Below are 9,700 nucleotides of genomic sequence, written 5' to 3'. Positions count from 1 at the left end.
GAGGCAAGCTGTCCCCTCGAACCTCCTTCTAGAAGGAATATCTCCAGAAGACACTTGATGACACAGAGGTCAATTTCTCCTTGACTATAGTTTTGTAGCCCATGTTGATTTAAAAAGTAAAAAAAAAAAAAAAATTGTGTGTGCCTAGCTTGAGAAGTTCACTTTTTGTAAATATACTTTCATATTTATATTAGGAAATTTCTGTAACACCTGTAAAAAGTGTCCACTTTTCCTTTCTTAACTGTTGTGTTTGCTACGTACCTGGCAGCTCTGGAGGCCAGCGTGGAATTTCCGGCGGCTGGGGGGATGCGGACATGGTGGCGGGGGGGCAGGGGGCAGGGGGACCCAGACGGAGTGTGCAGTCCGGGGATCATCCAGGGAGACTTCCTGGGGGATGCAGTGGTGCAGGGCAAGAACTAGAACCCAGATGCTGTTCTAGAATAAAAACCACCATTGCCACAGGGCCAGGAACTATTTTTATAACTTTCGGCTAGAGCTTCCGCGCGAAGTGAAATACTGACTATCCAAATATCACCCGCGGCCTCTGTGGTGCCCCTGCAATTATTTTAGGATGGTGGATAATACCTGGTTTCTAACATACTCAGTGGAGCATGAATATTCATGTTGGTCAAAGAGTAAAACTTCAAGAAGAAAAAATTCCATATTCACGTGTGTCTAAAATTCCCTGGGTTGGGGGGGGACTGGATATTTACAAGTTCGAATAAACTGGGGACCAGCCATTGAGCCAGAGAAGGATCCTCCAAGCCTCCTGGGGGTTCCGCAGCAGCCTCCTTCGAGGCCTGGTTAGAAGGGGCAGGGTCACACCCTTGTGTTTAACCAGGGACACATTTGGATGGAAAGCAGGACCCCAGCGCCTTCTTTGTTTCTTGCCACCTAAGATTCAGAGAAAGCTGGGAAGTCTGATGCCTCTCAAGTGCAATGACACACCCCAGTAAACAAAGCCCTCTCTCAAATTAGCAGCTGAAAAGGCTAAAAGGAGATGTAAATAATGTGCAGCCAAAGGGCCCCGGGGTTGGGTGGAGGGGAGAAAGCTCCAGCCTTCGTTAGGCTCAGGTCTGCTGTCTGTAAGGACATGCAAAGACGCATGCAGAGGCATGTGGGTGCTGTCTATCTGGCCTCCAAGTCAGAGACGATTAAACACAGATGATTAAGACCGGTGTTTGAGAAGGATGTACATACAGATAAACATGCATCACGAAGCTCTTTACGAAAGCAAAATAGAAAACAGCGGCTTTTAGATTTTGCATCAAGGGATAAAAACATAGCATGTCAGACACTGCGAGTCTTTTTAAATGACATTTTATTTTTCGTTGTCATGGATTAATTTTCGAGCCTACTAGAAGAATATCATGATTATAGTGAATAAAAAAATATAGAGGATAGAATAAAAATATTAGGTTATACTAAGTTAGTTTTTTTTTTTTTTTTTTAAATCATTGTCCACAATGATTTTTAGGACTTGAGCTTCGGGGAAAAAAACCAAGAAAACTTAATTTGGTTTTTTTTTACACTTCCCTCAGTTAAACGTTAAGAACACATATTGGGAACCATTTGCGGACACGTATTACAATAAACAGAAGGACCACAAAAATTAAAACAAGTTCTAAAGACCCTCATATATACAAACTTCTGTACAGAATGAGCACAAGAAGAATTCACCCAATTAAAACCATCTCCTGTGGTCTACATATTGTTTTTCGAAAAAGAGAGAAAATTGATCTGCCTATACTCATTATTTTTTCCACTTGATCCCAGTATTTTTAATGGTGTCTCCACTCCATAAATTAGTAACTGTTCAGTAGCGGAGAAATAGCCTATTTTAAATTATACCAAAGGAAAGCAGGAACTTCCCTGAAAGGGCTGACCTTAGTTGCCTGATATAAGTTGAAGGGAGACTCAACCAACAAAAAGCCACACCACCAGGTGCAGCCAGGAGGGTCTGATAAAACATCCTGCAAGTCAGCCGGGGTTTGGCCTCAAGAGATGAGGGTTCGTAAGCTGTTACTACACAGTTCTGCAGTGAAGGCCTAAGCTCTCTTACTGCGTTCCACTCAGGTCAACAGGCCTCTTGGATAATGTGTCATTTGGCACAAAAAGAAAGGACTTCTGGGCAAGACTTCGGCTCTCTCAAGACGGACACACTCAGAAGCCTCCGACTTTGATAAACATAAAAGCACGTCCTGGGTCCGTATCCACCTCCCTCCCCAATGCTAAAGCCCTCTCACTCCGTGGCTGGAGACGAACTCCTGTTAAGGAAAAGCAATTGCACTAAACATCAGACATCACAGGCCCAATGAGGTAAACGCCAGACGTGGGAGAAGATGCGCAGGGAGAGGAGGGACGCCAGCTGGCTCTCCGGCGGGCGCCGCGCATTCACTGAACGATCCCGGAGTCCACCGAGGTCTGCTTGCGCGTCGTCTTGGGAGGCGGCGGCGGCGGGGTCTTGCTGGGCAGCGGAGGGGGGAGATGCTGGAAGACAGAAAACCGGGGACACTCCAGGGGGGTCTGAGCTGGCAGCGGGGGCACGGTGAGGGAAAGTCGACCTGCAGCCCTGAGCGGGAACTGCCCTCTCCTCGTGACTCGGGGCCGGCAGGGCGGCCACACTCAGGACCGCGTGGCTGTGGCCCCGGCCACTATTTCACACATAGTTCGTCACACGTCTGACCAGCCCCTGAGACGTGTAACTGCTGCTCTTTGGGTGGTAGTTTTAAATCCACGTGCTGGTGACCTAAGGGCCCCTGGAAATGGACCGGGTTCAGAAGTGGGCAGTTGAAATGGTTAAGGACACGTGAATGTGGGCAAAGCAGGACCCAGGGCCAGCCAGGCAGCCTGGCCATGTCACAGCTGAGCCTCCCGGGGTGAGGACCACCCAGAGGTCCCTCCTCATGCCCCCTGAAGATGCCCCGAAATGGTTCAGAGACAAACAAGTCATTGGAGATGCTCTCCATGGGTGGGTGGGTGAGAGGCCTGCTTTGCTCTCAGAAATGGAAAGGCCACGTGAGAGAGGGTCAGCAAGTGGGCCATGGTGGCGGCCACCATCCAGGTGACCCGCTGACAAGGTAGTTTCTCATCCACAGTCGCTTCCCAAACTCTAAACAGAGGAGGATGAACAAGGTTAGGGGGATGTTTAAATTCTTCATGAGTGGAGCACAGTTTATCAAGAAATGGGTGCAGTGGTGTTCTAATAAAACTTTATTTACAAAGACAGGCGGCTGGCTGGACGTGGCTTATGGGCCACAGTTGGCCTTAGGTTCTCAAGAATGGATTTACAACCGTAACGGCGGTAGGAGAAACGGGATGTACCTGTCAGGGTGTGAATGCTGGAGGGCAGCTGGTGGCCTTGCTCTTGGTGGGCACGTGACACGCACAAGAGGTCGTGTGTTGACCACATGCATAAAGACATGAGTGAACGAATGAATGGATGAGTGAATGAATGAGCAGATGAACAAATAAACAGACCAGGATAAGTGGGCACACGCCACAGGGAGAACCAACCAGAAGGAGATCACAAAGCACCGGCCTGGATCGTTAACAGCCTCTCAGGGGAGGTTCACGTGTAGCTCAACGTGAGAAAAGAAGTTTCATCACAGAACAGTGACGAAGCCGTGTCTTAACTCACTGCCCAAATATCCTCCTGATTCTGAGACACACAAATACTAAAGTGATCTAGGGCTTAAGAGAGAGAAGAGAATCAATGTGGAAACACAGAACCGATGTCATGATATTTAGACACTGTAACCAGGCAAGTAAAAGAACAGACTTGTCAATCTTTTTAAGTTGGTGAGAACGGTCATAAGAAACACCGATTTCCGGCTCTGATGAGGCGTTTGCTTGTTGACACATGGAAGTAAACAGTGCGGGCCGGTGTGAGCGGCGCGGGGCCAGGCCACAGTCGGAACTGCCCTCTGTGCCAAAGCCGTGCGTGGTGGGCTCGTCACCACTGAGCAGCTCGAGAGCTCGGACTACCGGTTGTAACAGGCGTTTTGAAAGAAATGACAGCTTAAAGTGGCAACAACTAGAGACAGAGTTGACTACAAGCCTGAGGCTGATCAGTGAGAGTGACAGGAGGACGTGGACCAGCCCCCACGGAGGGCGAACCGATCATTATCCCACAACAGCTCTTGGGGCCTGAAAGGGAGGCACCCCTGGAAACCCAGCTGCTTCCAGAGATGACACCCTAACCCACAGGCATGCCTCCTGGAGGGGTACTCACACTGCACGTACGTCAAACAAGACACCGACAGCAAGGCGACTTGGGTAATTAATCTCATGGAACTCACACCCCTTTATATATGGAGCCGGAGCTTGTGCACGTTTGTCCTTCCCCCAACAGCAGTGGCAGCAGTAACTCAGATGATGTGTCCCAGAAACTGAGACCATCAAATGTTGCCCCTGAATTGATTTGTAACAAAAATGGACTTGCTCACACTTCCAAGTTCAGAATTTTCAGTGTAAGGAGATGTGGGGGACACTCTTGCTTTTCTCATAAAATAAAGATATGAAAATCAAGATGGAATCGGTTAACTATGCTGTTAGGAAAACAACACCCCAACCAATCAACGATCTCTCTCAACTCCCTGCGTCTCTTTTTATTCTAACCTGTCGTGAAAATCTGCGGGAGGGGTCAGACTTACATTTCCTTAGTTGCTACAAAACTGTTCCAGATTCCTAAAAAGCCATCATGGGGCACCTGGTCCCTTCTCTGGACGGTCCCCCATCGTGGAATCTCGAGGGACAGAGGGCTGATCCGAAAGGCACTGCAGCCTCGGAAGGACGAACCATCCCTTCAGCACCAAAGAGGAAGCCCCACTGCTTGTCTGGTTTTCTTACGCAAAAGGAATAATCGAATAAATATACTCTCAATAAATCCCCTCTTTCTTCCGCTCCTCTCACAAGAAGATAATAAACTTGCAGAAAGCCCAGTGAAAAAGTCTCCATTAAAAAAAAAAAAGAAAGAAAAAAGAATGTAGGATTTATATTGTTTCAGAAGGGGAAAACACACACCTTGCTGTTATGAAAAGAATCGTGGCCACGTGACTACCTCATGTCTTCGATGTTCTACAGGAGTTCTGTTGCCGTATAATTACGTTTTAGAGGCTGACCAGCTGCACGTGTGATCGGGGATATTCTACTCCTCAGCCTGCACGGCTTTAATTTCACTAGGCTGTGAATAGCGTGGCTGGGGGAGGGATGAACCTGGATGCGGATCACCCAGCGCTGCTGGGTCATTTCATGTGGGTACGCGGACCTCTGCACGCAGCAGGGCCAGTGAGCAAAGGAGAGGCTTGTGTGACAGCAGCCTTAAGAAGCAGGAGAGAATGCGGGGGGTCTCAAAAGAATGTTTCTAGAGCCGTGAGCAGGTAACAGAGGCACGGGGTTTAGGTGTTTTTTTCAGGCTTTTAGCTGACATTTGCATAAGTAGGCGGGCCCAGAGGCCAGAGCAGTGAGCACATCAGACGCGATTAATGATGGTTTCCGAGAGGGGACTAGCCTGGGCACCAGTGTTGACGAGGGCTTGAGTTGGCTGACCATGCTTGCGGCAGCCAGCACCCCAAATTTAAACGGGGTGGGGTAGGTTTCAGGGCTAGAGGTGTGGCTAGGGATGCGCGGCCTCGGGGAACAGGGTTTGCCCAACCCTGCTTCTCCTTTGCAGATTCTCTGTGCAGCAAGTGCCTCTCCCCACCCGGGGGTGGCCGGTGCGAGGGCGGGCTGCCTGGAGGAACTGCCGGGACCAGGGCTTCTCAAGGGCAAGGCTGGTGTCCAGGAGCACAGGCCCCCCACCACGTGTGGCATCAGCCAGCTTCTTAAAAAGTCAGACAAACCTCTTCATACAAAAGCTACTTCTCAAAACCACACTTTCCTAAGAAGTGCAGTGACCTCCAGGGTCACGAGAGTGGCCCTTCGATCCGCTGGCTGGAGTTCCTCCCTCTTTGCCTTGTCCTGAGGGCCCCGTGGGAAAGTGCGTCCCTACAGCGAGGACACAGAACGACAGACCACACGTGCCGGCTGTGACCTCTGCTCGGAATCACATCTCGCTGGCCCAGAGTAAACACGCTAACGCCAGGAAGGAGGGGTTTGCGCCTGGTGCAGAGATGGATGTGAGCCACCCACTCCCGAGGCCTGACTTACCCTCTGGTGAGGAGGAGGCGGCAGGGGGCTCGGCAAGCCTGTCAGGTCCAGGTTCTCGGTCAAGGTCCCATAGTCTGCGCTGGTGCCTTTGAGAGGCAGAGGGGGCGGAACCTCAGCCACGTCCAGTCCAGTCATGCCATTCAGCTCCAAACCTGGGCAACAGGGTGGATCGGAGTCAAACCCACGTCCCCAGCAGGCGTGGACGCACACACGGCGGCTCTGTGCTCTCTCGGGAGTGGCAGGGAAGCGGGAGCCCCTTCTCCTCCCAGAAATGCTTGTCAACAGGGCACAGAAGAGAGCAGAGAGGGCAGAGGAGGCCAGGGGTGGCATTGCCTCCGAAGGGCATGCTCTAGAAAGAGAATACCAACTATCACGAGATGCCTAAAACCGGAGCTTCAAGGACAGATCCGACCCCTGGAAAAACAGCCATGTGGACCTGGGACCCTTATTTATTTATTTTATTTACTGTTTACTTATGTACTTACTATTTATCTATTTATTTATGTATGTATGCATGCTGCGCCTTGAGGCCTGCGGGAGCCTAGTTCCCCGATTAGGGACCGAACCCAGACCCTCGGCAGTGGAAGCACAGAGTCCCAACCACTGGACCGCCAGGGAATTCCCAACCTGGAACCATTCTGATCCCTCCTAGGCCCCTCTGCCTTGGTGGCATCTACACAGTTGGGGTCACAAGGACTGTCCACGCCTGTAGTTTTCAGAGCCTGGCCGGGACGCTGCACCAGGCATCCTGCAGTTATGAGCCGGGGAGCTTCACTGAAGCCAAGTCTAATAACACAGCTCACGACCAGCCACCTGCCTTTCAAAACTCTCACACCAGGAAAAGCCAATTGTACGAAACGCAGTTATTAGCGGTAGCAGCCGCTGCGGCTGGTGCTTTAAGTAATAAGCCAAGGGGAAGTACCATTTTTACAGCAAGCCAAAAGGAGCTGTTTTCAGACAGAGGAGTGATCATTAAGGCAATATACTTTCTCGGCCTTTGTTGAGACTCTTAGAAATAATTTGTTTGTCATTTATGTTAGAGAGAGAAAAACTGACATTTTTGCTGTTGGGTCTCTTTTAAAGTTTTCCCCGATGATGCATCTGACGAAAAACCCTTCACTAGGAAAGTGCCTCCTAGGAAGAGTTGTGTCAATTTATAAGGAAGTCTTGCAGTTGAATCCAGGAGCAAGAAGGTGGTCTCTGATTGAATGACTGCTCTCATGACTGGTTGGCTGGTTGTTTTTATTATGGTATTTATTTAAAATTTACCATTTTAACCATTTTTAAGTGTGGCATTGACCACATTCACACTGCTGCACAACCATCACCACTATCAATTGTATCTCCCCAAACACAAAGGCTCTACCCTGCAAGTGATAATTCCCCCTCTGCTCTCCCCCCAACCCCTGATGCCCTCGAATCAACTTTCTGTCTCCATGAATTTGATTATTTCAGCTATTTCATATAACTGGAATCATATAGTATTTGTTCTGGCTTATTTCACTTAGTGTTTTCCAGTTCATCCACGTTGTAGCATGTACCACAACTTTTTTTTGTAATGGCTGAATCATATTCTATTGCATGGGTGTTTCTCTGGATGCACATTTTAGTTTAACTCTTCATCAACTGATGGACCCTTGGGTTGTTTCCACCCGTTGGCTGTTGTGAATGATGCAGCTATGAATATTCACGTGCAAGAATTTGCTTGAGTCCTTGTGTCCAATTCTCCGAGGTAAATGTCTAGGAGTGGGCTTGCTGGGGGTTATGGTGATTCTATGTTTAATTTCAAGGAACCACTAAAGTGTTCTCCTCAGCAGCTGCCAAGGTGCCTGTTTTTAGCTATTTATAAAAAAAATTAAAATATTTTTGAAGAAGATCACTGGTTAGAGTGCAAGGATGTGAAACTAGGACACACCAGGAGACCATCTACCTTCCAGAGCCCAGAAGCTCATGGCTCTTTCAGGCTCATGACTGTGGCAGTCCTGACTCCTGACCAGATGGACCATCTCCAGACTCTGCCGCTCCCCTTTCAGCGAGAAGAAACCAGATGTTGAGGACAGCTGTTTGCTGCCCTGCACAAGCCACTCCTCAGGCTGGTGCTCCCTGTCCCCACTCCTTCTTCTTTTTTTTTTTTAAGATTTTTTTGATGTGGACCATTTTTAAAGTCTTTATTGAATTTGTTTCAATATTGCTTCTTTTTAAAATGTGTTTTGGTGTTTTGGTCACGAGGCATGTGGGATCTTAGCTCCCCGACCAGGGATCGAACCCACAGCCCCCTGAACCGGAAGGTGAGGTCTTAACCACTGGCCACCAGGGAAGTCCTCCCCATCCTCTTTCTCCGGCCGCCCTCGTCCTGCTACTGCCCCCACTCCCTGCCACTTTCTTCCTGCCAGCAGGTCGCCTCTCTGGCCGGCCCGACTTGAGTGGTGGAAAGCCGGGTACCACTTGCAGTGGGTTCCACAGCATCTGTCCACAATTCACACCCACCCAGAACCTCAGAACATGACCTTCTTTGGAAATGGTGTCTGTGCAGATGTATTAGTTAAGGATCTCGAGAGGAGATCAGCCTGGATTTACGATGGGCCCTAAACCCAGTCTCCAGTCTCCTGTAAGAGGACAGAGCACAGAAACACGGAGAACCAGGCCTGGGAAGAGACGGCGGGGATTGGAGTGATGCGTTGACAAGCCAAGGAACGCCAAGCACTGCCGGAATCCACCAGAAGCTGGAAGACGCACGGGCAGATTCTCCCTCTGAGACTCTACACGGTAGCAAGGCTGTTGATACCTCGATTTCAGACTTCTGGCCTCCAGGCTGTGAGAGAGTAACTTTCTGATGTTTTAGGCCACAAGTCTGTGGTGATATATCGAGCGGCCCTAGAAATCGGGCAAAACTGGAAAGTAGGTTCTACCCATAGCCCCTCAGCACAGCCTGGCAGGGCTTCCTTCCTTCCCATTCCTCCTGGACACAAAAAGGCTCACGGCCCCCCACGCCACCCCCATGGGCTGCATTATCTGGTGACACGAAATGGAGGACATTCCACATGCCTCTCGAGTTACCCCCAGCACACAGGAGGTCTGGAGATCTGAACGGACCCCATGCTTTCCTCCCAGGGAGCGCAGGAGCCCAGGACTGGGCTTTGGCCTGATTTGCTTTAGTCCCAGGGCACATTCCCAGGAAGTCAGGTGCTTGTCAAAACTCTCACCATCTGCTGGATGGAGAGGGTGGGTCTAACTTCAGAGACTTCGATCAAGGGGGAGGTCACAGAGGAACGTCAGGAGTTCAAATGTGGACAGAGTCCCACTTACTGGACTGCAGGCTGAAGCTGAGCTTGGCCCTCGGTGTGACCGGAGGAGGCGTGTGCTGGGAGGACGGTGAGGACGGTGACACCGAGAAGCGCCTTTCACTGCCCATGACGTTGATCACCTGGCTCTTCGGTCTCTGGGGCCGCAGGGGACTTATCTACATCAGAGGGATGGAAATAGCGTAGTTAGGATCCGTCATGGGCTGAGCTGTGTCACTGCAAAATTCCCTATGTTGAAGTCCTAATCC

The 9,700-nt window shown here is 49.9% G+C and overlaps 1 protein-coding gene across 11 annotated transcripts in view; it reads right to left on the bottom strand.

Annotated features, from left to right (window-relative positions):
• Positions 1-2,394: 2,394 nt before the first annotated feature.
• Positions 2,395-9,700, bottom strand: part of DOCK1 (dedicator of cytokinesis 1) — a gene marked incomplete at both ends in the record, with an annotated part of 536,109 nt that continues 528,803 nt past the window's right edge. For 10 of the 11 annotated variants that reach the window (XM_079700789.1, XM_079700795.1, XM_079700794.1 and 7 more), the window contains 3 exons: positions 2,395-2,490; positions 6,151-6,302; positions 9,457-9,610. In XM_079700789.1, the coding sequence (XP_079556915.1) occupies positions 2,395-2,490; positions 6,151-6,302; positions 9,457-9,610 (402 nt within the window). The remainder of the gene's footprint in view (positions 2,491-6,150; positions 6,303-9,456; positions 9,611-9,700) is intronic. The other variant, XM_079700792.1, reaches the window with a different exon arrangement.

The sequence above is a fragment of the Hyperoodon ampullatus genome (genome assembly GCF_949752795.1).
Source record: "Hyperoodon ampullatus genome assembly, chromosome: 1".
NCBI classification, from domain to species: domain Eukaryota; kingdom Metazoa; phylum Chordata; class Mammalia; order Artiodactyla; family Ziphiidae; genus Hyperoodon; species Hyperoodon ampullatus.
This window is presented reverse-complemented; position numbering and strand designations above follow the sequence as displayed.